General features: G+C 61.0%; 1 protein-coding gene across 6 annotated transcripts; it reads left to right on the top strand.

Moving 5' to 3' along the window:
- Positions 1–151: 151 nt before the first annotated feature.
- Positions 152–24487, top strand: PI4KB (phosphatidylinositol 4-kinase beta). 6 transcript variants are annotated; one of them, XM_080569961.1, is made up of 13 exons: positions 182–258; positions 498–598; positions 6318–7263; positions 14544–14588; positions 18762–18989; positions 19165–19392; positions 19612–19721; positions 20264–20368; positions 21039–21162; positions 21252–21517; positions 21693–21825; positions 22170–22290; positions 22868–24487. In XM_080569961.1, exons 3-13 carry the CDS (start codon positions 6346–6348, stop codon positions 23047–23049), a joined length of 2460 nt encoding a protein of 819 aa, XP_080426087.1. In that variant the 5' UTR covers positions 182–258; positions 498–598; positions 6318–6345; the 3' UTR covers positions 23050–24487. The 6 variants fall into 6 exon arrangements, with proteins under 6 accessions (XP_080426086.1, XP_080426089.1, XP_080426087.1 ...); XM_080569960.1 differs by lacking the exon at positions 498–598 and having other exon boundaries at positions 152–258; XM_080569958.1 differs by lacking the exons at positions 182–258; positions 498–598 and adding an exon at positions 2701–2912.
- Positions 24488–25018: the final 531 nt, after the last annotated feature.

The following is a 25018-nucleotide window of genomic DNA, read 5'->3' as shown; positions in this document are numbered from 1 at the left end:
GCGGGGGGGCGGGGCCTCGTCGGGCCACGCCCCCTCGGCACCAGGCCACGCCCCCTCCCGTCCCTCGGAGCGCGGCCACGCCCCCGCCGCCGGGGGGCGCTGCCGCCGCCGGGCCGCCAGGGGGCGCGCTCGGCCCCGCCCCGCCCCGCCGCGCTCGGCCCCGCCCCCTCGCCCCGGGCAGCCCGGGCCGCCGGGGCCTGCGCCTGCCGCCGCTCCGCGGGGCCGCTCCCGCACCGCCACGGCTCCGGCCCCGCGCAGGTGAGCCCGGCGCCGCCGCCCCCCCCGCCGCCCCCCGGGCGCCGCCGCCGCCGCCTCCGGGCCGGGCCCGGCGCCGCTTTTCCGGCCCGAGTCGGAAGCGGCCGCGCCGCGGAGGCCGGAGCGCTCGGGCCGGGGGGGACCGGGGCCGCGCGGCGCTCCCGAGCCGCCGCCTCCCGCCGGGCGGGGCCGGCCCCGGCAGCCCCGCGCCCTCCTCTTCCTCCTCCTGCCCTCCCCGGCAGCCGGCACCGACCGCCCCCGGCCCAGGATGCGCCGCCCGGACAGCCCCGCACGCCGGCACCGGAGCCCCGGGACGCGGCCCCGCGGGGCGGCCCCGCAGCAGGTAGGGCGCTCCGGGCCCTGCCGCGGCACCGAGCCGAGCCCCGGGCGCGTTCCGGGGGGCGCCGGGACCCCGCCGCCGCCTCCGCCCGCGGGGAACCCCCGGCCGCCCCCCCCCCCCCCCCCCCGGTTCTCTCCGCCCCGCAGCGGAACTCGGCGGGGAGGAAGCCGGGCACGGCGCCGGGGCTCAGCCCGCTGCGGGCGAGGCTCTGCCGGCCCCGCGCTCCTGCAGCCGCGGCCCGGCCGGGGCCCGCCTTGGGCCGGCCGGAGGCGGCACCGGGCTCACCGGGGGCTCCCTTCCCGGCTCCCCCCGCAGCGCTTCGGGCCGGGCCTCAGGCGAAGGCCCGGAGGCGACCGCGGGGTTCGGGCGGCGAATTCGCGGCCGTGAGCGCGTGGGAGCGCCCGGGCCCGGAGCCGCCCGTGGCCGCGGGGGCCGGGAGCCTGCGCCCGGTGCCTGTGCGGCGCCCCGGGGACCGCGGGGAGCGGAGAAGGGGGTGCCCGGTGGCAGCAGGGGCCCTGTTCCTGAGGGGCTGAGGCTGTTCAGAGGCGAGAGGCGAGCGCAGGAGCTGGGTTATTGGTAAATCGCCGGAGCTGAGCCCTTCCCGGGGGGCTGCGTGATCTGCGGAGGAGGACGGAGCGAAGGAAGAGCTTGCGGCGGGCTTGTGGGGCTGGCAGGCTCCCCCCGGGGCTGCGGAGAGCAGCCGGGGAGGCAGGACGAGCTCCTAGGAAAGACGCCACAAAGCCAGGAGTACGAACGCTTTGCCATGGATGGACATTGCAGCAGGGAGCTCGGGGCATCTCTCCGTGCGGGAGCCGAGGAGCGGTTAGCAGCCATCCTGTAGCGCTCCGTGCAGCTCCTCGTTCTGCTGTGCTTCTCGTGCTGCTGACTCCAAATCTAGGAGCGAGTCCTCGTTTGCTGCGTGCGAGCCCCGGCGTTGCGGCTGTCCCGGAGCTCAGGGCTGGCCGAGCACCGCTTGGTGCGAGTTGAGCGCCGCGAGGCTGGGCTGGGAGGTGAGGTCGAGCTGGAGCAGGGCGCTGCCGCCCGCTCCCGCCCTGCAGAGGAGCCCAGCAGTGCCGCGCCGTCACGGCAGTCCCCCTGATTGCAGGAGTTTTAGGGGTTCTAGGAGCCGCAGGGCGCTGTCAGCGAGCTCAGGCTGCCCCTCTGCAGATGCTTGGGCTGCTGCTGCTGCTTCTTCTGCTGGAGCGTCGCTTGCAACCCTCTGTTTTTATTAAGAAAGCTGCTAGGCAGGTGTGTCAGGGCTCTGTGGTGTGCGTCCTCTAGGAGGGAAGCTGCCTTTCGCTGGGGAGAAAGTCCCAAAGCAGCGCTGACATGGAGCGGGGCAGCTTTACGGGCAGTCTGTCCTCGGGACGTCTGGAGCCTGGTATGTCGTTATTTTTGTAGCAGACTGAGGCACGCGTGCTGTGCGTGGGCTGAATCTGGTTCAGCCGAGTGTGAAACACGGGCGGCGATCCGGCTGTGCCGGCGCTGAGGCTCTTGGAAGGGGATTTTGGGCTTGAAAGAGGAAGCGGCCTCCCCCAGCGAGAATCACTCGCCCTTGCTTCAGCACAGCTCGTAGCACGCTGCTGGCCTGCCCGGTGTGAGCCAGTCACTGGCAGCCCCTTCACGCCTCAGTTTCCCCAGCCCTTGAGCCTGCTGGAGAGGCGCGGCGAGCTGCTGCGCTCGCAGGGAGCCGGAGGGGTGCCCTGAGCTGCGGCTCGCTTCCGTTAACGTAGCGGAGGGGACGGGAAACCTTCGGCCCGCAGCACAGCTCCGATGTGCTCCGTGCCTCCGTCCTAACTTGTGGCCCTCCCCGAGGCAGAGCAAGATGTGGAAGGCCATCAGCGCTGAGCAAAACAAAAAGTAACGCAGTGTAATAGGGACCAGATGTCTTCGCGAGGCTTCATCCTGCACTTCTGGTTGTTTGCCAGGGCTAATATTTCTTATTCAAGTCAGGCAGGAGGGAGACTTTTCTTTCCTGTAAAGCCACAGCTCCGTTCCAGGAGATCTCCCTTTGCTTTTGTTGCTTCTTGAAGGAGCTGTGCGCTTGAATCGCTTCACCGACGTGCTGCTGCTTCATCTGGTTCCTGTGCTAATAGGGGCTTCCCTTTGTGTCGTATTTAATCACCGGCTTCGGTGCAGTTCCACCAGAGAGAAACTTGGCCCGTTATGGCTGTGGGTGGAGGATGAGCCACATGAATTCAGCTCAGCCTGTTTTCCAGCCTGCGTTGCTTCATTGTGTGTAGCCGATGGGATTTGTGGCCCCGTTGAGAGCGGCGATTTGGAAGCAGGGAGTCACGCCGAGGAGCCGTGGATGGAGGTAAATAGCACGTTGCGATACGTTTGGCGAATTGCGACGCGACTCGCAGAAAAATGCAGGAGGCAGGGAGGGAAGGCCCTCGCTGGGAATTTGGGAGCAGGGATGTGTCCTGGGCAGGCTCCCAACGGCCCCGCTGCCGGGATGTTGCTGGAGGAGCCGGGTGTGCAAGTGCTGGGGGGGCTGAAGAGCAAAACAGAAACACGGCACGCTGGTTTCAAAGCCGTGCCCGTGGTGCGGAGGTAACCCTGCAGGCCCGTGGGTGGATTTATCTTGCGTAGTTCCTTAATCCAAGTTTAACCCACTCAGCAGTTACAGATCTCTGCCGGGCTGTCCCTTCGTCAGCGCAAAGCACTGCGGGGCGGCGGCGGAGCGAGCCTTGCCTTCCGGATCAACGTGGAAGAAGAATTTGGGACTTTGGGCTGGCCATGGGAAAGTCAGTGCTTGCAGCAACTGCGTTTTGAAGCACAGGTGCCTAGAAAGCATCGAGAGAAATTGTGTGAACCTGGTTTAGACGCCAAGTCGGACCCAGCCTATTCCGTGGAGGTTTAACACCCAGAACTCCAGCACGTGCTGTCCCTCTGCGCAACCGGTGCGGCGGAGTCCCAGGGCTTCTGCCTGTCCGAGGCCACCAGACTGCGGAAACAACGAGAATGTAAATATTCTTTCTCCCGGGGCTTGGGACGTGGCCTCCTGTGCCCCTCAGGTCCCTCCGCAGGAGGGAGGGCAGGGTTGCCTCTTCCCCAGCGTTTTGGTGGCGCTCCATCAGCTCCCGCAGTGCTGCAGCCGACGAACGCCGTCTGGAGCGGGTCTACAGAAAGGCTGGAAAAACACCGGGTGCTTTGCTGAACCGTCACCGCGGAGCGGGTGTGCATCCTGCCTGGGGGGCCCAACAAGAAGGAAGAAGAAAGGGGCAAAACTGGCGAGACGGAGGAGGAACTGGGCCCTGCCCTGCTGAAAATGGAATTGCAGGGGGTGAAGCGCTTTGCCCAGGCCTTGCAGGGGGGATCTGGACCTGGCCCGAGGCTTCCTGAGCTGGGAGCTCTCTTTACCTTTTGCATCGGGTTTCAAACGAGCAGTTGATGGGGAGAGGGATCTAATGGCATCGTAACAGCCTGACGAGGACGTGGAAGCGTTTGCCTGCATCAGTCGGGCAGTCCGGGATGCCGACGGCCCCACGAGGGTGCTGCGGGTGGGAGCAGCCCAGCAGGGAGGGAAGGAAGGAAGGTGCTGTTGTGGCTCGACGGATGCCAGCGCTGGGTTCGTGCTTCTCTTGGTCAGCACTGGCCATCCCACGTGCCTCGATGGGAAGGGTCCCAGGACTGCTCCTGCTCTCCCGTGACCCTTTCCTTCCTCGCGTCTGGTTTCACGCCGTGTTTCTCTGCAAACCCTGCCTGGGTCGTGCTGAAGGCTCTCCTCTTTGCTGGTGCAGTGCTAATTTAAAAATTGTGTCGTGTGGGCTCTCGTGGGGCAATGCTGGGCTCACCGAGAAGGAAAAACAACTTCCTTGTGCTCGCAGGGTCTTTAGGATCTAATGACCACAAATATTTGAAGCATGTGGGATTTGCACCAAAGGGAATGGCAAGCACAGAGGAAAATGTTGTGCAGCACTGCTGTGCGGGCCGAGTGAAAGATGTTATTCATATTAATCTGAAGTGCTGAACTTTGGTCAGGCTCTTTCACTCCCTCGTTAGGGCGTAAGTGCTTCTAAAACAAGAGGAGGAAGCTGGTCTCTGGAAGCCGGCGCGTGCACCTGGGTGTGCTGGTGGTGTTTTCACTCGCCACGGCGCCCGCGCCGACCCAGATAGCGGCCTTGGCCGCTCGTCCCGGCGCGCTGCTGCCCTAATTAATTAGCCTGCCAGGGAGGTGGCGCGGCGCAAAGCGGCGTCCCCGCTCCCGGTGGTCCCAGAAGTAATTGTACTGGGAATAACGAAGCGCCGCAACCCCGGGATGGCGGCAGGAGGGGGGCCGGCGTTTGCTGTGGAGGGCGAATCCTCCCCGCTGCCCGTGGGAAAAACCAGGAGTTAAAGCGGAGGAAACGGGGCTGAGGCAGATCTGGGCGCCCGGCAGCTGTGGAAGTGCCCCCGCTGCCTGCTTCGGCCCCGGATCGGCCCCGCGGCTCGCGGTCCCCCCGCCGTGCCACGCGCGGGTGTGATGCCGCGAGCGCCGGCCTTCGAGCGCTCGTCCTCGAGGGTTTATGCCGCAGGCCAGCGGATGAGCCTGTAATCGCCTGCAGAAATAAGCAGATAAAACCAGGTCGTTAAATTAGCGGGGAAATGCCTTGCTGCAAGAACCTGCTGGCACGGTGTCTGTGGCAAAATCGGGGCTGGGGGCTGCGGGGCGAGCAGGGGCAGAAAACTGTTCGGTGAACTCCTTTTCCAAAGGCCGTCGTTTTTTCCACCGTGCTGGACATGAAAAGCAGGAGGGAATTGGCAATCTGCTTGCAGCGCTTAACATTTGTAAAAGGCATTGTGTCCTTCTGCTGATCACGAGCTGTCTTGTTGGATCGTGTGAGCAATAAAGGGAAGCAGTCAGAGCCACAGTAACGATGCTGGAGTGAATAGGGTGCCTTATTTTATTTTTAGAGGGCGATTTCACTTGGCGCTGGCCTTCTTTATTCTTGCTGGCTATCCGTAGAGGTGCACGGCTGCTCTTCTTATCGAGACGGGAAACCGGGAAGCGTGTTCAGTCCCGCATTTATCTTATTTTTAAAATGCAATTAGGCGCTTATCATTGGCAAGGATACGTAACCCGGGCGTTAGTGCCCGGACTTTGAAAACCGGGCCACGACGAAACCTTGGATCTTGCTCCGGAGCTGCGCGCGCTGGCTCCTCGGGGAGCACAGGCCGGGACGGTCGGGGAATTTCGCCTTGGGAGCACCGCTGTCGATGCTGTCGGCATCGGTCCCAGAGGGGAGGTGAAGGTCTAAAAGCTTCATGCGGGATAAACGCTGCAGCAAGCAGCGGAGCCGCTGGGTGCACCCAGCCGGGGACCCCCTACTCCCGCAGGTGGCCACACAGCATCGCAGCATTCCTTTCCTGGCATACGTAAAGCAACCTGGTTATTTTCTCCCCCCCCCCTCTCTTTTTGGCTTGCTCAGTTTTTTTATTGTCATGGTAACAGGGGAATTTGTTGTAGTGGCTGATGGAGGTTTGCAGCTCTTTCAGGCCTGGGTGGCAGGGGTACCGAGAAGACCATTAAAACCCAAGCACCCGCCTCGGCGTTCCCGCGTTGGCTTGGCCACCTTTGTCGAGACAAAGCCTTTTTGGAAAGGTTTGCCCCAAAGCCCACCTCTCTGTGCGTCCCAGACTGGATTCCTGCTTTCCCACCTTCAGCCTAGAAGCTCTGTCCCACACAGACTGCGTCCCTGACTCCTTTTTGTCTTGTTTTTTGTTTTTTTTTTTCCAGCTCTGAAGCGTGCAGACCCACCACTGCTATGGGAGACTCTGTCGGAGACCCGGTGCCCAGCTCTGCGCCGCAGGGGAACGGCGGCACGTCCCTCAGCGTCATCACGGAGGGCGTCGGGGAGCTGGCCGTCATCGACCCCGAGGTGGCAAAGAAAGCCTGCGAGGAGGTCCTGGAGAAAGTTAAGCTGATGCACGGCGTTTCCTCGGACAGCTTGACAAAAGCAGCTGATGGCAGCGAGGCGGAGCGCGCCCCGCGGACTGCTGTGGATTTGCCCAACGGAGACGTCGGGGAGGGCTGTGAAATCAGGTGCTTGGACGATCTGCCCGGCACGGCCTCTAGGATCCAGGAGGAGGACGAGACCACGGCCAACACGGTGAAAACCGCCCGCAAGCGGCAGAAGAATAACTCTGCCAAGCAGTCGTGGCTCCTCCGGCTCTTTGAATCCAAACTCTTTGATATCTCCATGGCCATTTCATACTTGTACAATTCAAAGGAACCTGGTGTGCAGGCTTACATTGGGAATAGGTTGTTCTGCTTTAGGAACGAGGAGGTGGACTTCTACCTGCCACAGCTGCTCAATATGTACATTCACATGGACGAGGATGTGGGGGATGCGATCAAGCCCTACATCGTGCACCGCTGCCGGCAGAGCATCAACTTCTCCCTGCAGTGCGCCCTGCTGCTGGGCGCCTACTCCTCGGACATGCACATCTCCACCCAGCGACACTCCCGTGGGACCAAGCTGCGGAAACTCATCCTCTCGGACGAGTTGAAGCCAGCTCACAAGAAGAGGGAGCTGCCGTCCCTGAGCCCGGCGCCCGACATGGGGCTGTCTCCTTCCAAAAGGACTCACCAGAGGTCCAAGTCGGATGCCACGGTTACCATCAGCCTGAGCAGCAACCTGAAGCGCACAGCCAGCAATCCCAAAGTCGAGAGCGAGGAAGAGGTAATGGCGGGGCTCTCCGAAACACGGCCTGGGAGGGGATGCCCGCGGGGATGCGCTCGGGGGGTTGGCTCTCATCTCGTGGCTCCTCTGCTGCAGGATTGCTGTCCTGGTAGCTGCGAAGGAAGCTTTGGTGCCGCTGTCTTTGAGCGAGCTGGCCTTAAAATTCACGCAGAGGAGAGCCGTCAGCCCGGCTCCGGTGCTGTCGGCGGCGTCGCTCTGGTGTCCAGTGTGTGTTGGCACAGCCTGGCGTCGGGGCTGGGGGCTCAGAGGCTCCCTGTGGCCCCCCCACCCCGAGCCGTTCCCCTCCCCGGCCCCACAGCTTGCCACGCTCGTCCCTGCCGCGCCGAGCGGTCCCCGCAGGGTTCACCAGGGAGGGACGCGCAGGCAGAGTTTCTCTGAAATTTCATTTCCATAGAAAGCCGGGTTCGAGGAGACGTTGCTTTCATCCGGAGGCTCGGAGGCACGGCGCGAGCGTGGGAGTGCCGCTCCTCTGGTTTCACTCGAGGAAGCTGAGGCTCTGAAGGGGGAATTTTCGTGGTGTGAGGGGAAGGGGGGATGTGAGATGCAGATAAAGCAAAGGGCTGGGTTAGCAGGGCTGAGCTGCTTCCTACGCCGCTCAATTCCCACCCGACTTGGGCAACTGGAGTCGGTGTCTGTTTTGCAATCTAAAGCCGTCCGATCCCTGCTGGAAATCTGATTTCCTCCTTGTCCCAACCTGTTTGGGTCAGGCCTGTTCGCAGGAAGGGTGCTGGGCACCGAGGGCTGGGAGCTGCTGCTGGTGCTCGGGGCGCGTGGGGACGCTCCTGCCCGCGGCTGGGGTGCTGCAGCTGCTGCTCCCAGCCCGGACCCCCCAGGGGCAAACAGGCCACGGTGCTCGCCTACGGCCGTCGCTCCACCACGAGCTCGGCTTTTGATTTCTGCTGTTTTATCACCGCTCCGAGGCAGTGGGAGGCCGGAGGGGCTGCGCGGGGTAGAGAGGACCTTGCCAGTTTCCAGGGCTGGGGGCTGATGCAGTTCAGTGCCAAAGCAAACAGGGATTTAACTCGGGTGTGCGTGTGTTACGCGTCTTCCGAACCCGAGCTGCGCCCGTGGGCCTTGCAGTGCTCACTGTTCAGTGTCATGAAGTTATCCACGCAGCTTCGCTTCAGCTTCGGTGCTGAGCTGCTGTACCGGCGCGTGCCTGAGCCTCCGTACCAACGCGCTGAGCACAAACCCTTGCTTGAGCAGGGCTTCTCCCAAAGATTATTCACTTCATGCATCTGCTGACAGAGGGATTTTTGGAGCAGGAGGGTAAGCAGCGTCCTCGGGATGTGGGGCTGGAGGGAATCAAGCTGGAAGAACAGTCAGGATTATTTTTTTTTGCCGCTTTGTTGTCGCGGGGCTGACATTCTCAGCACGAGCATCGACCTGGCGGGGTAGGAGGTGCCAGGCTGAGACCTGGGAGTGGGGTGGGAGAGGAGGACGGGGAGCTGAGCCCGTGCACGGAGCAAAGCAGCGCCTCTCCTCGCCCTGCCTCACGCCGCCGGCCGGGACGGTTCAGCCGGCTCGGAGCAGGCTCGTGGCACCCTGTCCTGGGCACCCAGACCCCGCTCCGGGCGGCTGCTTCCCTGGGTCACCCCTGCCTCGTGTTGAGACCTTGCCAGCGGACTTCCCCGCTGCCCTGTCTAGACACAGGGATCTCGTGATGGTTTTCGTAATGGGGAAGGATTTCTTGGCTTTTCTGCCTCGCCTAAAATTCCCCCTGCTCCACGCCGTCCTGTACATCGTTAAGGGGCAGCGTGCCTTCCTGCCTGCGCAGAGCTTGGGGATGGCGCGTTGGGAAACGGGTGCGAGGGAGGCTGCAGAGCTGCAAAGCGTCGCTCAGCCAGGCTGGAAATGCTTTGGCCAATGCAAGCTAAAACCACCCTGCTCCCCGTGCCGCTGCTGCTCCCGGGCCGAAACCCAGCCGGCCACAGGGCACGTGGCGTTTGGGGACAGGGAAGCGGATCTGCCACATCTTTCCCTTTCGCCTGCACGGTTGAAAACAACTGGCTGATGGAAAGCAGGATGTGCGGAGGCCTCATGCTCACGCCGGCTGCAGCTGCTCGGATAATGGAAACCGAAGCTTTACATAAATTATAGATGAAAGGAGCGCTGAGAATAGTTTCTCTTGGCAATGTTTGAAGCGTATTTTGATCTAGAGGCCACGCAAGCTGTTTAAACGTTGCGCAGCAATGGGGATACTCGAGGCGCCGTAAGAGCTTTCCTGGCCTCTGAATGTCCCGACCCAGCTTCCTGGAGCTGTGTCGTTGTTAACATCACGGTGCTTGGTGTTACTGCCCGTACTGGAGACCCGCAGTGCCCTGCGTTCTGGGCTGCTTTGAGCTACAAGTGGATCTCCCTCGGGCCAAGAGACCGTCGGATGCATGGACTGGGTCGCGCTGGGACCAGCCCTGAGCTCGTTCCCCAGCCTCGCTTAAACTCGAGGTTTTACAGCAGTAAAGGCTCGTCTCCGCTCGTCTGGGGGTTCTTCTGCCTCCTGGGTGCTGCCGGGTCTCTGCTGTCGGTGCCCGGGACATTGAGGCAGGGGTCGAGATCCCACTGGGAGGAGGAAAAATCAACTTGTGGTACCGAGACTGGCTGGGGGGCGCCTCGAAGGGTCCCACGGAGCGCAGAGCCTGAGCCTGGCTGGTTTTGTTTCTTTGTTGGTGGTTTTTTGTTGTTGCTGCTGCTGTTTGTTTTGTGTTTTTTTTTTAATGAAACCTCTTCCATGCACCTTTGCAGCAAACCCTGCAAGGTGCAGAGTTCTCCCAGTGCTGGCTCGGTGGGGATTTGTTGTGCAAACAGATCGGGCTTCCTCTGCAGCATGCAAATGCGTCTGCAGCAGTTCCTCCTGCAGGTAGGTGCTGAGCGGCGGCGGCGGCGGCGCCCACCCACACGCCAGCCCCGTTCTCAGCCCAGCGGCAGGCACGCGAGGGCTGGGGCTCGCTCCGCCAGCGAGCCCGGGCAGGGACCCCCCGGCGCTGTGCTCAGCATCCACCACCTCTCAGCGTTTCTCGCAGCGCTGTCGCTTTTGGCAGACGCCTCTCAGGGCCGAAACCCCGCGGCTCCCCTCCGAGCTGGAGCCAAAGCTGGGCGCGAGCCACTTCCCTCCGCAGCCTGCCCCAAGTTCTGCCTGGCCGGCTCTGCACCGCCAGCCTCACGCGGGACGCTGGGCCTCGGCCCCCCAAATCCCCCGGCACGTCGTGGCTCGGCCCCTGGCTGTGGCCGGAGGAGTTGGCGCCGCGGTGCTGGGTCCTGGGGCTGTGGGCTCACAGCTGAGGTCCCGCGCCTGGATGCGACGCCTGGACGGACCCGGAGGATGCTCCGGTGCCTGGAGGCAGGGCACGCCGTGCGAACAGAAGCCTTCGGCTCAACCGGTTCCACTAGTCAGGTGAAAAAAGCCTGTAATTAGAAAGCTGCTAATTGAATAATCGGGTAAGAATCTGGGTTGGCTGAGGGAGGGAGCGCTGCGACGGCAGCTTCTGCAGTGCCGCGCCGAGCAGAGCTTCCCCGCGCTGCGAGCGCTGCCCACGGTCTGGGGGGGAGTGCTGCTTTTTTTTTTTTTTAGCAGCCACATCAGCAGGATCTTGAGCAGCCAGGGTTCGTATGCAAAGCTGTTTACGTCTGCATTTCTGCACAGCTTCACATATCAGAGCCTGCGAGCTTGCAAGCAACTTCTGAATTGGAAAGCTACTTTTTTTTTTAGTTTTTAGAGGTTTCAAGCTTTCCCCTCGCTCCTCCCATCACGATCTACCCAAGTCTTTGGCCTCTTAACTGCTCGCTCTGGCTCCGGCTCCGCCAGGCAGGGTGTGGAGGAGTTTGGCCTTTCACCTCTGGAGCTGCACCCTCGGCGATGCCGGTGAAAGCGCCGGGTCTGGTAGAGCTCGTTTCTCCCCCGCTGCCCTACAGCGGCAGGAACGGGCTGCAGAATGCGTGCTGCGGTGGCCACGTGCTCCGAGGCTGCTCTGCCAGGCGCGTCCCAGCCCCACAGACTGGTCAGGGCTCGGAGGTTTGGCCTCTCTCCTGTCCCTCGGGGCTTGGGGGGCCTTCCTGCTGCCTCCCCTTGGCCACGGGGCAGCGGCAGCTCCAGCTGCAGAGCCGCGGGCGTCCTGGTTCAGGGTCTCACCGCTGACAGCTCTCCCTGTCCCCGTAGCGCACAGCGTCACTGAGAGGTGTGACTCAAGAGCTGCCTTGGTTTGTTTTTCTTTTTTTTTTTGTTTTTAAGACACAAAACACTGCCATCCACAGTACCCAGACGGTTTGTTGTTGGGTTTTACGAACAGTGTAAGCCCTTCTGCGGGGGATTTGGGGAAGTGAAAGCATTCCTGCAGGGCATGGAGTGCTGAGCTCACTTTCGGATGCTTTACAAGAGTGCTGAAGTTATTTTTGTCGGTCTGCTGCTGTGTATCTACTGGGTAGAGACTTGTACTCAAAGTCCTGAAGTCTTGGGAAGCACCAAGAACCTCGGCCTTAGTGCCTCCAAACCCCAGTGCAAGGCCTCCAGGAGGTGAGCAGGGATCGCGAACGGGTGTGAGGGCCACGACCAACTGGAAATAACACGCCGCACGTCGAATCTGGGTGGGCCAGCCCAAAATATTAAATGTTTGAGGCTTCTTGTTTCCTAGGTGACAAACCTGGAAGCCTGCCGGCACTCGGCGCACGGCTCCTCCGTATGTCGGGCTTGTGGGGAGAGGCGGCGTGCTGCTGGCAGTGCCTTCCAGCCCGCTCCCCGCGGGAACGGGCCTCGTGCGACCCTTCTGTCTGCCACCAGCAACTTCTCGAAGCGTCCACCAAATGCTGCAGGGAGGAAAAGCCAGGGACGCGCTCAACTTCTTCCCTTTTGCCGAAACGGCTGCTCCGTGATGGTTTGTGCCCCGTGTGGGCAGGGGTGAGCTTGTGGTTTTTGGACTGGCTGCTGTAAAACTGCCTGACCCCTTTGGAGGCCCCATCAGACATGGAGTGGAGGCCCCAAAGCATCTTCCCGTGGTTGGAAAGCCTCCGGGAGCTGGTGAGCCCAGCTGCGTGCCGGGGCACAGCGGGTGGCTGAGCCCTTGGGGCTGCCGGGGGCTTTCCTGCAGCCTTGTTCCCCAGGGGAAGGGAGCGGGTGTAGGCCAGCCTCTGCCCCACGTTTGTGTGCGTTGCAGTCAGGGGAAGCGAAGCTGCCGTGCCCATGGAGTGACGTTGCTGGAAGCACGAGCAGGTGAGGAAGAGCCGGCTCCAAACACGTCCAGAGCTGCTGAGGTTGTGCCAGGGGCTCCGGCGCTGGGCACAGAAGCGATGTGCTTAATTCCCACTTGGAGTTGGTTATTCCTGTTCTCCGGATCCGGGCTCTCCTGCCGCCAGCAGGTTTTGTCGCTCCCATGTGGGCGATAATATCCAGGAGCAGTACCCAAATTGCCTCTGGCTGCCCCTCTCCTGTCCCTTTTCACCGACAAGTGATGGCAGCGCACTGGATAACACACATCGTGCCCGCCGTGCTTGCGTGGCACCCACTGCTGGCACCCACCTCGCAGAAACCTCCCTGGCCTCTGCCCCGGTCTTGCAGCCGCTCTCGAGAGCTGTCCGTGCCCTGGGCAGGATCCGTCCCCGGGGCTGGCGCTGGCTCAGGGCTGTTGGGCGGCGCGAGCTGCCGTGTGGCAGCGGGGTGCAGCTGGGCGCAGCGTGCCCGGTGTGCGGCGCAGCCCCGCTGCCAGCGGCCGGCACGCCCGGCCCTGACGGCAGAGATCCGTCCCAGAGCAGTAACTTGTGGAGCCCCGGCTGCAGCGTGGCACCGCGGCGCAGCAAGCATCCCTCGGGGCCGGCTCCGCTCCCGCATGGTGGCATGGAGGGGTTGGGTGGGGGGCCTGTGAGAGCTCACCAGCCGCTCAAGGGGATAACAGCCACGTTGTCTGAAGGCAGCCCCTTAAACTGGAAGCGTTAGTGTAATGCCATCTCTTAAATTCATCACGGGGCTTCACTTTAATGACGAGTTTGGCTGAGCTGCACGCTTCCCACACGAAGGCTTGCGGCCCGGCGTCGGGGCGGGGATTTCCAGAGCTGGCAAAGGTTTTGGGGAGCCTTTTGGAGATTTCTGCGGGATCCAAGGGCTGGCCGCGTCGCAGGCGCCTGGCATGAAGCTGCCGAGGAGCGGGGACCGGGCGCAGCGTGGGAGCTCCCCATGGGGCGCTCCGTGGTGCGCGAGGCTTCCGGGTGCATCGCCGAGCCCCGGAGCCTGGGTCCTGAGCGCGGAGGGACCGGGGTGCTCGGCCCTGCGCGGCGGGGCCTGGCTCAGCTCTGGGGAGCCCGCTCTGCGCCCGTGCGCTGGCCACCAACGTTTCCCTTGTTAATGTTTCTACCTGCATGGTTTTCACTCAGTTTGCAAGCAAATCCTTTATTTTTCATTTTTTCCCTCGATCAGTTTTGCCCAGTCTCAGCACTGTTAGGGGTTTTTTTATGTGGTCACGAGGAAGCTATTAATTTAAATGCTATTACTGCTTATGGTAAGATTAAGCCTGGTGGAATTAGCATATCCCTGTAATTAACATGCTAAAAACAGGCCTGTTTGCTTCTTTTTGGGAAGGGAATTTTAAAAACCAATTACGCACCAGTCTCAAGGGGGTGAAGCACCGTTATTATTTCTTTTTGTAAGGAAATAATGGATTTATGGGTTTGCAGCAGGGCATTGCAGAGTTCACGGGTTTGGCCTTTGGCCTCCACTGAGCAATGCTCAGGCGATTTCTCGGGCTCCTTTATGGGGTCAGATGAAAACAAGGCCAGGGCATTGCTGAAACAGCTCTTTACCCCTTTATTTAAGAACAACAAAATGTGGCTGCGGCTGCTCGGAGCGGGGGTTTGCTGGGCTGCATGGGGACAGCTGCTGGAAGCCGGTGGGGTTAGGGCAGGTTTTTCAGCAGCTTGTTCGGGCTGGATGAAAACCTGTAGTTTCTGGACATCTAGCAGAAGCGCATACCGACAGCCCCGCTCCCTGTGGGGTGCCGGGGCCGTGCAGCGATGCTGGACGTCGCGCTGCTCCGGCAGCATCCGCTGTGTGCCGGGCTCGTGGCTGAGGCTCCTCGGAGCCTCTCCCTGGCCAGGAGTCGAGGTAGCGATGCTGCCACGGGGAAGAACAAACAAACAAGTGAAAGGGGATGGTTATGAACCTGGAGCTAAACTCTTGCTTTTTCTCCCCCCCCTTTCCCTCCTTCCTCTCTCTCCTTTGAAAAAAAACCACCACCGCCACCCAAAACCTGCCACCAAAACCCCTTCCATCCATTTCCCAGGAGCTCTCCTCGAGTACGGAAAGCCTTGATAAATCATTCTGTTCCGTAAGTGGCCCGTTTTGTTCCTGCGCCTGGGCTGCCTGGCTTCCGTGTTACAGCAGCATTTCCTCTGTCTCATGAAAATACTAAACCCCGGCGCCTGGCCGTGCACCACGAGCAGCGCTGACACCAAGCCGTCCCGTAACGTACGATTTTTTTTTTGCACTGCTTGAGCCTGGTTTGGGGAAAAGCAAGCCTTCTCTCTGCCAGTGCCCGTGCACGCGCTCCGGCTCTGCCCCGTGCGCGGGCAGCAGCGCTCGCCGGGGCGCTGCTCGAGTGGGAACTTTCCCTGCTCGGCAGGGAAACGCCGGCTGAAACGGAGCTTTGGGCAAATTTCCTTGGACCGGTTTGGCTAAAACAAACCAGAAAGCCTCCAGGGGCTTGGGAGTTTGACCCGGTTGCTCACCGCTTAAAAAAGGCCGCGAGGGAGAGAGAAAAGCCCTCGTGCTGGAAGCGAGCCGTGGAGGCAGGGGAGCAGCCGGGCTGATGCTGCCCAATTCTGCCTGAGCATTCGCTGACCCTTTGCATCACGTCGTTAGCAGATGAAAGAGGAAATGCTGTTTCCTTGAATTTTACTTAAAAGTTCTCTGCCAGATGGGATTTAATTTGCTTTTTCCACCAATCATTTTTCCCTTCTTTCTCGCTGCACTCCGGTCTTTCAATCAAACCCCTGTGTTTCCCTAGCAGAACGCTCTTTTGAATCAAACCTTTTTGGTTTTGAATCAACGGCATCTTTCTCATTCGTGTCATTCTCCTCCCAGTGCGTGTGTTCTCCGTTTGGGATTTCCAGCGGGCTTCCACACCTCGAACATGTAGTCCATGATCAAAAGCATTGCCCCAGGCAGCAAGGCACAGCGCCTCGCGCGTCCGCATCCCCCCGAAAGGCTCTGCACGGTGAACTCCAGCCTTCGCAGCCGCTGCGGTCAGCTGCGGGATGTGTGCCGGGCTCCCCTTCCTCCCAAGTCCTCCAGTGCCTCCAGAACAGAAGCACGAGCACTGCAAGGGGCGCGCCGCGAGCAAGTGCAAGCAGAAAATCTGCAGCCGTGGACGGACCCGAGGCTCTGTCCCAAACCCCCCTCTGCCGTAGGCTCCCCCATTACGTTTTTCCATCTCTCCGACCCCGCTGTTTGAGGTGCAAAGGGCAGTAAGAGGCTGGGTGGGTGGGAGGTGCAGGACGCCTGGGGCTGATTCCCAGTGCGTGCCCCACTTGGGGCAGGGGCGCTTTTTGCATTTCCCTGCTCCTCGTAGCCTGTGGGGCCGAATCCGCCCCCGGCCGCAGCTCTCGGGGGGCTGAGTGCTGCGGAGCGCTTGCGGGCTCCATGCTCCCGCACCCTGCTGGAGCGGCCTCGCTGGCTCCCCGTGCAGCGGCGGCTGTTCCCATCGCATCGTTCCCTTCGCTTTGTGGGGCCCGGGGTGGCGGCGCCTCCAGCCCGCAGCACGGGATCTCCGTGAGCAGGGTGGTAGCGAGCACCCCTCTCCCCAGTCCGGAGCTCTTTCCTTCCAGGCTTTGCAAACCCTGGTCATTTATCAGGTGCTTGGGCACGGCAGGCCATGACTGCAGCAGTCAGGATTCTTTGCAAGCGTTTATAGCAAATGTACAAACCTGCCGCAGGCACCCGAGTGCCAGGTAAAGGCAGGCAGCCGCTACCAGTGCGGATGCTGAAATCTTCGGGGCAGACATCCAGCTTGAGGGCCGGGGCAGCAGCCCTGCTCCGCACCGCGCTGCCACCGCCGTGGAGCGGGCAGAAGGGGGGCACAGACGGGGTTCTGCTGCATAAGGCTCTGAGGTGACGACGGAGCTGCTTTGGGTGGAAGAGAGGCGGAGGGCAGGATGGAAGCCAGGCACAGCCCGTGCGGCTCGGGGGCTGGTCCCCGCCACGCGGCGCTGGGGCCGCGGGGGTGAAAGCAGCGGAGCCGCAGAAGACGCTTTGGCAGTCGTGGCCGGACGGCAGCCGGTCAACCCCCAGCTTCCTGAGATGCTCGAAGCTAACGTGGGCAGAGCCACCCTGGAGCTCCAGTAGAGGTGGGACAGCCCCGTCCCTGCATCCTAACACTTCCGGCAGTGCCACGAAGCCATCGCCCGGTGCTGGACGTCGCCTCCACCTGAGCTGTCGCCGCTGGTCGCAGGAAGAGGTCTGGATCCGTGCAGGAGCAGGGCCCCGCGGTTCTTCCTCCTGCGGCGTCTCGCGTGGCCTGTGTCTTAGCAAAACATCAACAGGAGCCCTACCTAATTGAAGAGAAGGGATTTTTTTTTTTTTTTTTTGAAACTCTGCCAGCGAAATGTTTCGCTGAAGTAAAAGTAAATGGAAGAAAATTAATATTTACATTGGCTCGGAGTGACAACCCGGTCCTTTGGGTAGTCGGATTAGGGAAAACCATCTCCCTGCCTCCCCGTTCGCTCGGCTACAAGAGCATGCTGTCACCAGTCTGATGCAGCCGCAGCCTGGCTTTCTTCAGCTCCCTCGGGAAGCCAGAGTACATGCAGCCCGCAGGTCAGGGGTGCCTCGGGTTCAGGCGATGCCATTTCCCACCACCACCAACTCTCTGCAACAGGATGCGAAACGGTGCGAAGCTTTCTCTGCTCAGCCCCGGCACAAAAGACTGGAGCAGAGTTTGGTGGGGTGCACCTGGGGCTGGACGGGCTGGGGAGGCCGTCTTCTGGCCACGTCTTTCTGGCTGTAGGAGCCAAGGCCCAAACACGACCATCGGAGGTGCAGAACGTGCGCTGGATACGGACGAGGTGCGCCCGGGGTCGGGACTGCTCCCCTCCCGCGGCACAGCGGGGAGCAGGCGGCAGAACCGCGTGCCTCGCGAGTGCCCGGGGATCCCGGAGGGGCGGGGATCCACACCGCGCGCTGTGGGAGCAGATTGATCGCTGCTGCTGATGCAGAGATCGATACCGCCCTGGACCAGGACGGACTTTGTTCTTGGGCTGCTGCTGCGTGCGGGCACCTTGCGTTACTGCCTGTCCCGCTGGGCACAATCCCAAACTCCTGCCGCAGCGACTCTCTCGTTGAATTACTCTGCTGAGATGAGCGATGCGTGGAAACCTGGCTGCGTTCAGGGGCCGCCGCTCAAGTACAGGTCACGCTCGGAAACCTCCGTGCCCGGAGCACAGCGGTTCCTTCCCGGAGCAGCTGCCTCGCGCCCCTCGGCCTGCGGCGGGAGAGGAAGGGAAGCGGTGCTGGAGGGCGCTGAGCACCGACAACACAACACCGCTCTGCTCCGTGCGGAAACCGGGTAAGGTGCAACCGAGAAAAACGGCCCCAGAGGCCGAGGAAGCGTTGGGCCGCCAGGCGAGGGCACCTCTGCTGCACGTGCCAGCAAGGCAGGAGGGAGAGCAGGGCACTTTGGAGGAAGGGGCAGCGCTCACCCCTGAGTCTGGAAGGAGTTTTGACGTGGACTACAGACAAAGCAATTCGCAGCTGCCCCTTCCCAAAAGGGAACGACTGGAGTGATCCTCCTCCCCCTCTTTTACCATTTCTTTATTTTGCTGTGTAACCTTTCACGGCTCTCCGACGTTTTTCTTTGCTTCCTTCTCTCATGCTCCATAGCTTTTTGCATGTGCATTTCCAGCATGATTTGTGCAGTGAACACTTTGCAAGTTTAATTCTGCATCTTTAATGGCAAAATCAGCCACAGTCATTCGTTGTTCTGATTTGAAAGCTCAGCTGTGCAAAGCAGAGCAGAGAGCCCGCCTTCACCTGCAGGGTACGGGGTGGCTCGAGGACCAGAGGGGCTGCTAAAGCTGCAGTTTGGTCTTTGCCAAACGGTTGGATTGGGAACCGGTGGAGGCTTCGGGGTGAGGACAGACAGAAGCCAGCGCAGTCGGGCCGCGGCTGCGGTGCGCACCCTCTGCTGGCTGCGGGCTCGCCGGAGCCGCAGGGCAGCGCTGGGGACGCTGAGCAGCTCCTGGGGCCGGGAGGGGATCTCCGGACCCCCAGCGGGAGGGGGAAGCGCTTGGATCCTGCCCTGCCCTGCAGCCGGATGCTGAGCCCGTCCCTCCGGCCACGGGAGCATCATCCGAGAGCAGGCAGGGTGGGACAGGAAGAGCCTTCGTTGCTCTCCAGAGTTCATCCCGGTGCTTGTAGGTTGCAGAGCCTGATAAAAAACATTTCCGGTGTCCCACTGACCTTTGTAACACTCTCCCCCCTGCCCTCCTCCCCTACAACTTTTCAGCCTGTCAGACTTGCTCCCGAGAGAGAATTCATCAAATCCCTGATAGCCATCGGGAAGCGCCTGGCCACCTTGCCGACCAAAGAGCAGAAGACCCAGCGGCTCATCTCGGAGCTGTCGCTGCTGAACCACAAGCTGCCAGCGCGTGCCTGGCTCCCGACGGCTGGCTTCGACCATCACGTAGTGCGGGTGCCCCACACGCAGGCAGTCGTGCTCAACTCCAAGGACAAGGTGAGCACGGCCAACGCGGGAGAAGAGCTCTTGGCGGCTTTTTGTCCTCAGCACGCCCCTTTTGTTTTATGTTTGCGTGCGCCCTGCACGGCCAGGGAATGCTGTGCTGCATCCTTTCGCCTCCCGGCCCCTTCAGAGCCCACACCCCAGTAACGGTGGCTTTTGCTTTCCCCAGGCTCCTTATTTAATCTACGTTGAAGTACTTGAATGTGACAATTTCGACACAGCGAATGTGCCTGCCCGGATCCCTGAGAACCGCATCCGGAGCACGCGCTCGGCCGAGAACCTCCCCGAGTGCGGGATCACGCACGAGCAGCGGACCAGCAGCTTCACCACCGTCCCCAACTATGACAACGACGACGAGGCTTGGTCCGTGGACGATATCGTGGAGCTGCAAGTAGAGGTGAGGCCGGGCGTGCCGGGCAGGGTTTGTCTCACGGTACGATGCCCTTTCCATCCTGCTTGAGACTGAGATGCTGCTGGGGTCCCGCACAGCAGCACCGCGGGCCCTTGAAGGCGGCGATCGAGGCCAGCTCCTGCCGGGAAGGGGCAGCCCCTTGTGGTAGCAGATGTGTAGAGACGATGCTGCTTCATTGCACCTCTCGCGTTTTTCCCCTGCCAGCTGCCGGAGATTCACACCAACAGCTGTGACAACATTTCCCAGTTCTCCGTGGACAGCATCACCAGCCAGGAGAGCAGGGAGCCCGTGTTCATAGCTGCTGGAGATATCAGGTGAGGCTGGCGTGCTGAGAGCACCCGGGTGGTTTTACTGGGGGTGGGTTATGAGGCTGGCCTTAGTTCAAGTGGGAAAAAAAGGGGGGGGGGGCAAAATCTGTCTGGTAGACTCCTGGAGAAAATTAATCCGCACAGCTTAAGGAGGGTCTGTGCGGGCTCCTAGGCGGTGGTGGCAGGGTGTGAGAGCCCTAAGTAGAGGCTTTGCGCCGGTGTAATCCTCCCATGCTTGCTTGAAGAGCTGCTGGGCGACTCCTGCTGTACCTCACTGAGAGCCCGGCTGTAGCTCTTCCCAAACGGATCGCGCTTTTTGCTCCCCTAATTCAGCCCCTGCGGCCGTGCTCAGGTCCCGGCTCCTTTCCCGCTGGCGAGCGGGTGGACATGGCCCTGGTTTGCACTTTGCTCCAAGCCAGGTTGAACCCATGAGCTTTGTGAGGTGCTTTGAATCAGAGAGGCTCTGGGTGCCCATGGGGATGGTACTTCCCGTCGAACCGTGCGCCCCGAGCACGGGGGTTTCGCTGCTTACCGGCTCTGTCCCGCAGGCGACGACTCTCGGAGCAGCTGGCGCACACCCCCACGGCCTTCAAGAGGGACCCCGAGGACCCATCTGCAGTCGCCCTGAAGGAGCCCTGGCAGGAGAAAGTCAGGTAGGGCCAGGGGGCTGCGTGCACGGGGCTGCTCGCAGCATCGCAAGGATTTTGTGTGCCCTGCAAAGACAAGAATGCGGCTCTGAGATTTGCCCTGTAAATAACTCAGTGTGAGGCCCGTGGCTCAGGACATGGTGAATGGGGAGGCGGAGAGCAGGGCGCAGTGGCTGTGCTGGAGGAGGGAGAAAATCCACGGCGGATTTGCTGTTCTTGGACTAGGCTTTGAGGGGCTTTACCAAGCATTTATAGGCTTCTTCTAGGGCATAGCAATTCGTCCCATCCCAAAATAAACTCATTTCTGTCCCTGGCCTCAGAGTTGTGCGTCCAACCCCCAAATTTCTCCTTGAGCAAGAGGGAGAGCATTGTGCTCTACAGATCTGGGAGGGGTTATCGATGTTGTTCTGACAGAGGGCTGTGGGATTCAAGGAGAGTACATTCCCTTCTGCACTCCTCCAAGATGTCTTGTGGTGCAGGCAAAGTTTGCCCCGGAGTTTGGTCAAGGCTCAGTGTGCAGTTGTTGCAGTCCTGGGCCATGGAGCTCATCCTGCTGCAGTCCCAGGCGAGCTGCTGCCTTTCCAGAGGTTTTCCTTGCCCCCAGATCCCTGATGGGAAACCTGCGGGCTGCCTCTCTCCCTTTCCTCACATTCTCACCCTTGCCCCTTCTCCACAGGAGGATCAGGGAAGGGTCCCCGTACGGCCACCTCCCCTCCTGGCGCCTCCTTTCCGTCATCGTGAAGTGTGGGGACGACCTGCGGCAGGAGCTGCTCGCCTTCCAGGTCCTCAAGCAGCTGCAGGTGAGATGGGACAGGGGCTGCCGGGGGCCATGGCCGCACGGGGCCTCCCTCGCGCCCTGGGCACTGAGTTTTCCTTGCTCTCTCTGCAGTCCATCTGGGAGCAGGAGCGTGTTCCCCTCTGGATCAAGCCATACAAAATCCTTGTCATCTCTGCTGACAGCGGCATGATTGAGCCAGTTGTGAATGCTGTTTCCATCCACCAAATCAAGAAGCAATCCTTGCTGTCGCTGCTGGATTATTTCCTGCAGGAACACGGCAATTACAACACCGAATCCTTCCTGACAGCCCAGAGGAATTTTGTGCAGAGCTGTGCTGGGTACTGCCTGGTGTGTTACCTGCTGCAGGTCAAGGACAGGTGAGTCTCCACACCCCAGCACAGGAACGGTCGCGGTATTGCTGACACGGAGCTGTGGGTTCTGCTGGGATTCTTCCTGTTGTCCCTGCGTGCAGCAGGAAAATCCTGGGAGGAGGCAGGCGGGGGCCATGCGCACACCTGGGGTTTAATGGAGGCTTTCCCCTCTCCTGCTCAGGCACAATGGCAACATCTTGCTGGATGCAGATGGACACATCATCCACATTGATTTTGGGTTCATCCTTTCCAGTTCCCCCAGGAATCTTGGCTTTGAGACGTCTGCCTTCAAACTCACCACTGAATTTGTGGATGTGAGTGAGCGGGGACATGGTGGCAAAGGGTGCTCGCACAGTGTTGGGGGTGGTGCAGTCAAACCTTGGCAGCGGGGACAAAGGGCTGGGTTGATACCAGTGGTAGTTCTTGGCCAACTCTTCAGCCTCAGCTGAGTTGCTCTTGGGACCCAGCTCCAAGATTTAATCGTCTCAAGATTACAGCTCAAGGTGCTCTCTTTGCAGTGTGGGTTCACTCATAGAAGTTAAAGTCCCTACAGATCTCATTGTGCCCCTCCTGTTGGCAACCCCTCGGCTCAAGGCGTGCCATTTTCCTGGCAGTTCTCTGTCCACTGCCCTCCACCCACCCTGCCTCTGCCTTCCAGGTGATGGGTGGGCCAGACGGGGACATGTTCAACTACTACAAGATGCTGATGCTGCAGGGTCTCATCGCTGCCCGGAAGCACATGGATAAAGTTGTGCAGATTGTGGAGATAATGCAGCAAGGTACGGCAATGTGGGGGCCCTGGGGCTGGGTCCAGGGGGGGCCACGTGTGAGCCACGCTGCTCCGGGTGCGGGCTGCACAGAGCATCACCCCAAAAGGTCTTGGTGACCCCTGGTGCCCGGAGGAAAGCTGGCAGGGTTGGGAGAGGTCTGGGGGAGGTCCCGTATCTCAGGAGGCTCTGGGCAGCCCTGCTGGGGCCTGTGGGCTGCACCGAGAGCTCCTGGACCTTGCTGGAACTGCACAAGGTGTGAGGATACCGGGGCTGCGCTGAGGAGCAGGACGGGGGCAGATACGTGCCTGTGCTAAGGGCCAAGCATCGGTGTGCCTCGGGGAGCCTGAAACACACCTAAGGGCAGGGGGATGCCATTGCTGCAGCGCAGGAACAAGCTGTAAATATCCCAGTGCTCCGCATCAGCAGGTCACGGCAAACCCTGGCCACTGGCCGAGAGCGGTGAGGCAATGCCTGTGCCACAAACCTGCCTCGGAGCCAGCGACAAGGGAAGGAGCCCCGCTGGAGGCCGCGGAGCCCTTCTGGAGCCCAGTGCCCCCTTGCCAACCCTGCTCCTCCTGCCTTGCAGGTTCACAGCTCCCCTGCTTCCACGGCTCGAGCACCATCCGCAACCTGAAGGAGCGTTTCCACATGAACATGACGGAGGAGCAGCTGCAGCTGCTCGTTGAGCAGATGGTGGATGGCAGCATGCGCTCCATCACCACCAAGCTCTACGATGGCTTCCAGTACCTCACCAACGGCATCATGTGATGGCAGCGGGCCGCCCGCTCCCAGAACAGCTCCTCGCCCACCGTGGCGCCCAGCCTGGGCCTGAGCTTCACCCTCTCCGGGGAAGAGGACTTGGGCCTCAATGGTAAAAGTGTGCTGAGTCTCAGCATCTTCCTGGGGATGTTTTTTTTTTTTTTTTTTTGCCAGACTCTTAAAAAAACAAAGCAAAGAAACAAGACAAAACCAAGCAGTTAAAGCAAGAAAAAAAAAAAAAAATCCTACTTGTGAAAAATCAAAGCGTAAAGGAGGATGCGGTAACCATCGATGTAATGCGCCCGCAGGGTCTGGCGATGGCCAGGCAAAAGCCAGCAAAGGGCCTCGGGACATTGGGTTAGCTCCAGACCTCATGCAGCCACCTCTTCCTCCCGTCAGTATTACGCCTGTTGGTGCCCTGTGAACGCTCCCACAATCTCAGAAATGTTTAGGAGCTGGGGGTGGAAGGGGAGGGCACAGGGACCGACCCCCCACCCTTCAGCGTGACTCGAGCCTTCTGCTGGTACCACTTGAATGCAGCGGAGCTGAATCCCGATGGCCCCTGCCCTGCATGTTTCCCCGCTGCAGCCTCAGCGTTATTCAGCCCCTTTCTTTCTTTGTGTCTCACAACCCCGTCCCCCCACCGTGTAATGGAGGGGGAGGGTCCCGTTGTACCACTGCACGTAGGTCACTGCTCCTGCCCCTGTCCCATGGCACCTGCCCCATCTCCCACCACCGGTACGTCAAGGTTGGGGTTCACTGAGGCCGGTGCTCACCTGGGGTGTCTGCATTGCCTCGTGCTCCTTTTGAGCACCTTTTTCTTTTTTTCTTTTTTTCTTTTTTTCTTTTTTGACTCTGTTCCAGCAACTTGGGACTGTGAAGCTTTTGCCCTCCCTGTTGCAATAACGTCTGCTTTGCCCCACGCTCAGTGTCGGGCCTCGTCTCCCTGCTGTGGTGTGGGACGCAGCTGGCAAAGGCAGGTTCCCTCCGGGGAGGGTTTCACCGGAGGCAACGGGACGGGGAAGGGGCAGGAGCAAGCCGCCTGGTGCTGCCCTGGCTTCCCCAAACCAGGCCGGAGCACGCCCTGCGCTGCCTGGGGCGGGGGCATCCGCAGGAGGATGGAGCGAGCACCCCGGGCAGGCCCGAAGGAAAAGGGGATTCCTGTGCTGAGGCCGTAACCCCGGCAGGCTCCAGGAAGGGCACCGCAGCCTGGCCGCTCCCCTGGCCCCGGTGCTTTGGTCTGAGCTCGGCCCCCCCAGCCCCGGCCCGTCCTGCTGGTCAGAAGGCAAAGCCCCAGCGAGAGCTGCCCCCCGCGCCCCGTGTCTGCAGCTCCGGGTGCCGTTCCCCTGCCCAGCGCACCGGTGCGTAGCCTCCGACGTCCTCAGTCTGTTTGTTTAGCACTAATTATTTGTCATGTTGATTATTTGGCATTAAAAAAAAAAGAAAATTCTATTTTAAAACGCCGGGTTCCAATGGCCAGGAGGTGCCCAGGGCCGGGGAAGGCCCCTGGGCCCCTGAGCTCACGCAGGGGACCACCACCATTGACAGCCTCCCCCCCCCAAATCGTGTTGTGTCATTCCCTCCCCCCCAGTCTGGGGGCTGCTGGGGTGAGGGGGGGGCTCAGGGCAGCCCAAGGCCCCTCGGGGGAGGCAGGCGGGGGGGAGGGACCCCGCTGTGGGGCAGGACCACCGCTCGTCGCAGCGGGCAGGAGAGCAGCAGGCAGCCGCTGGAGCCCTTGTGGGGGCTGCGTAAGTAACACAGGCACAGCAGGGGTTAAACCACTAAAAGTTTAATTGCATTATTACTACAAGAATAAAGGATACCTGAGAGCCTCTTGCAGTGCCCGTAGTTTTAATGTAGCATAATCAGGTCACAACCCCTAAAAACAAGTGTACAGACGCCCCCCCCGCCCCCACGCTTTAACAGAAGTTGAGCTAAAGGCACTGAAGTGCTTGAAAACCAAGAGATTACAAAGCAA

Source organism: Anser brachyrhynchus (genome assembly GCF_964034855.1).
Source record: "Anser brachyrhynchus genome assembly, chromosome: 28".
Taxonomy (NCBI): Eukaryota; Metazoa; Chordata; class Aves; order Anseriformes; family Anatidae; genus Anser; species Anser brachyrhynchus.
The sequence above is the reverse complement of the archived record's forward strand: the minus strand, read 5'-3'. Positions and strand labels throughout refer to the sequence as shown.

What these genes read in the sequence shown, in the direction of transcription:
- PI4KB (XM_080569958.1), top strand. Translation starts at nt 2,842, where the DNA reads ATGGGATTTGTGGCCCCGTTGAGAGCGGCGATTTGGAAGCAGGGAGTC. An exon ending in CCGAGGAGCCGTGGATGGAG is followed by an intron (nt 2,913 to 6,317) that starts GTAAATAGCACG and finishes TTTTTTTTCCAG; the next exon opens with CTCTGAAGCGTGCAGACCCA. An exon ending in TTGATAAATCATTCTGTTCC is followed by an intron (nt 14,589 to 18,761) that starts GTAAGTGGCCCG and finishes ACAACTTTTCAG; the next exon opens with CCTGTCAGACTTGCTCCCGA.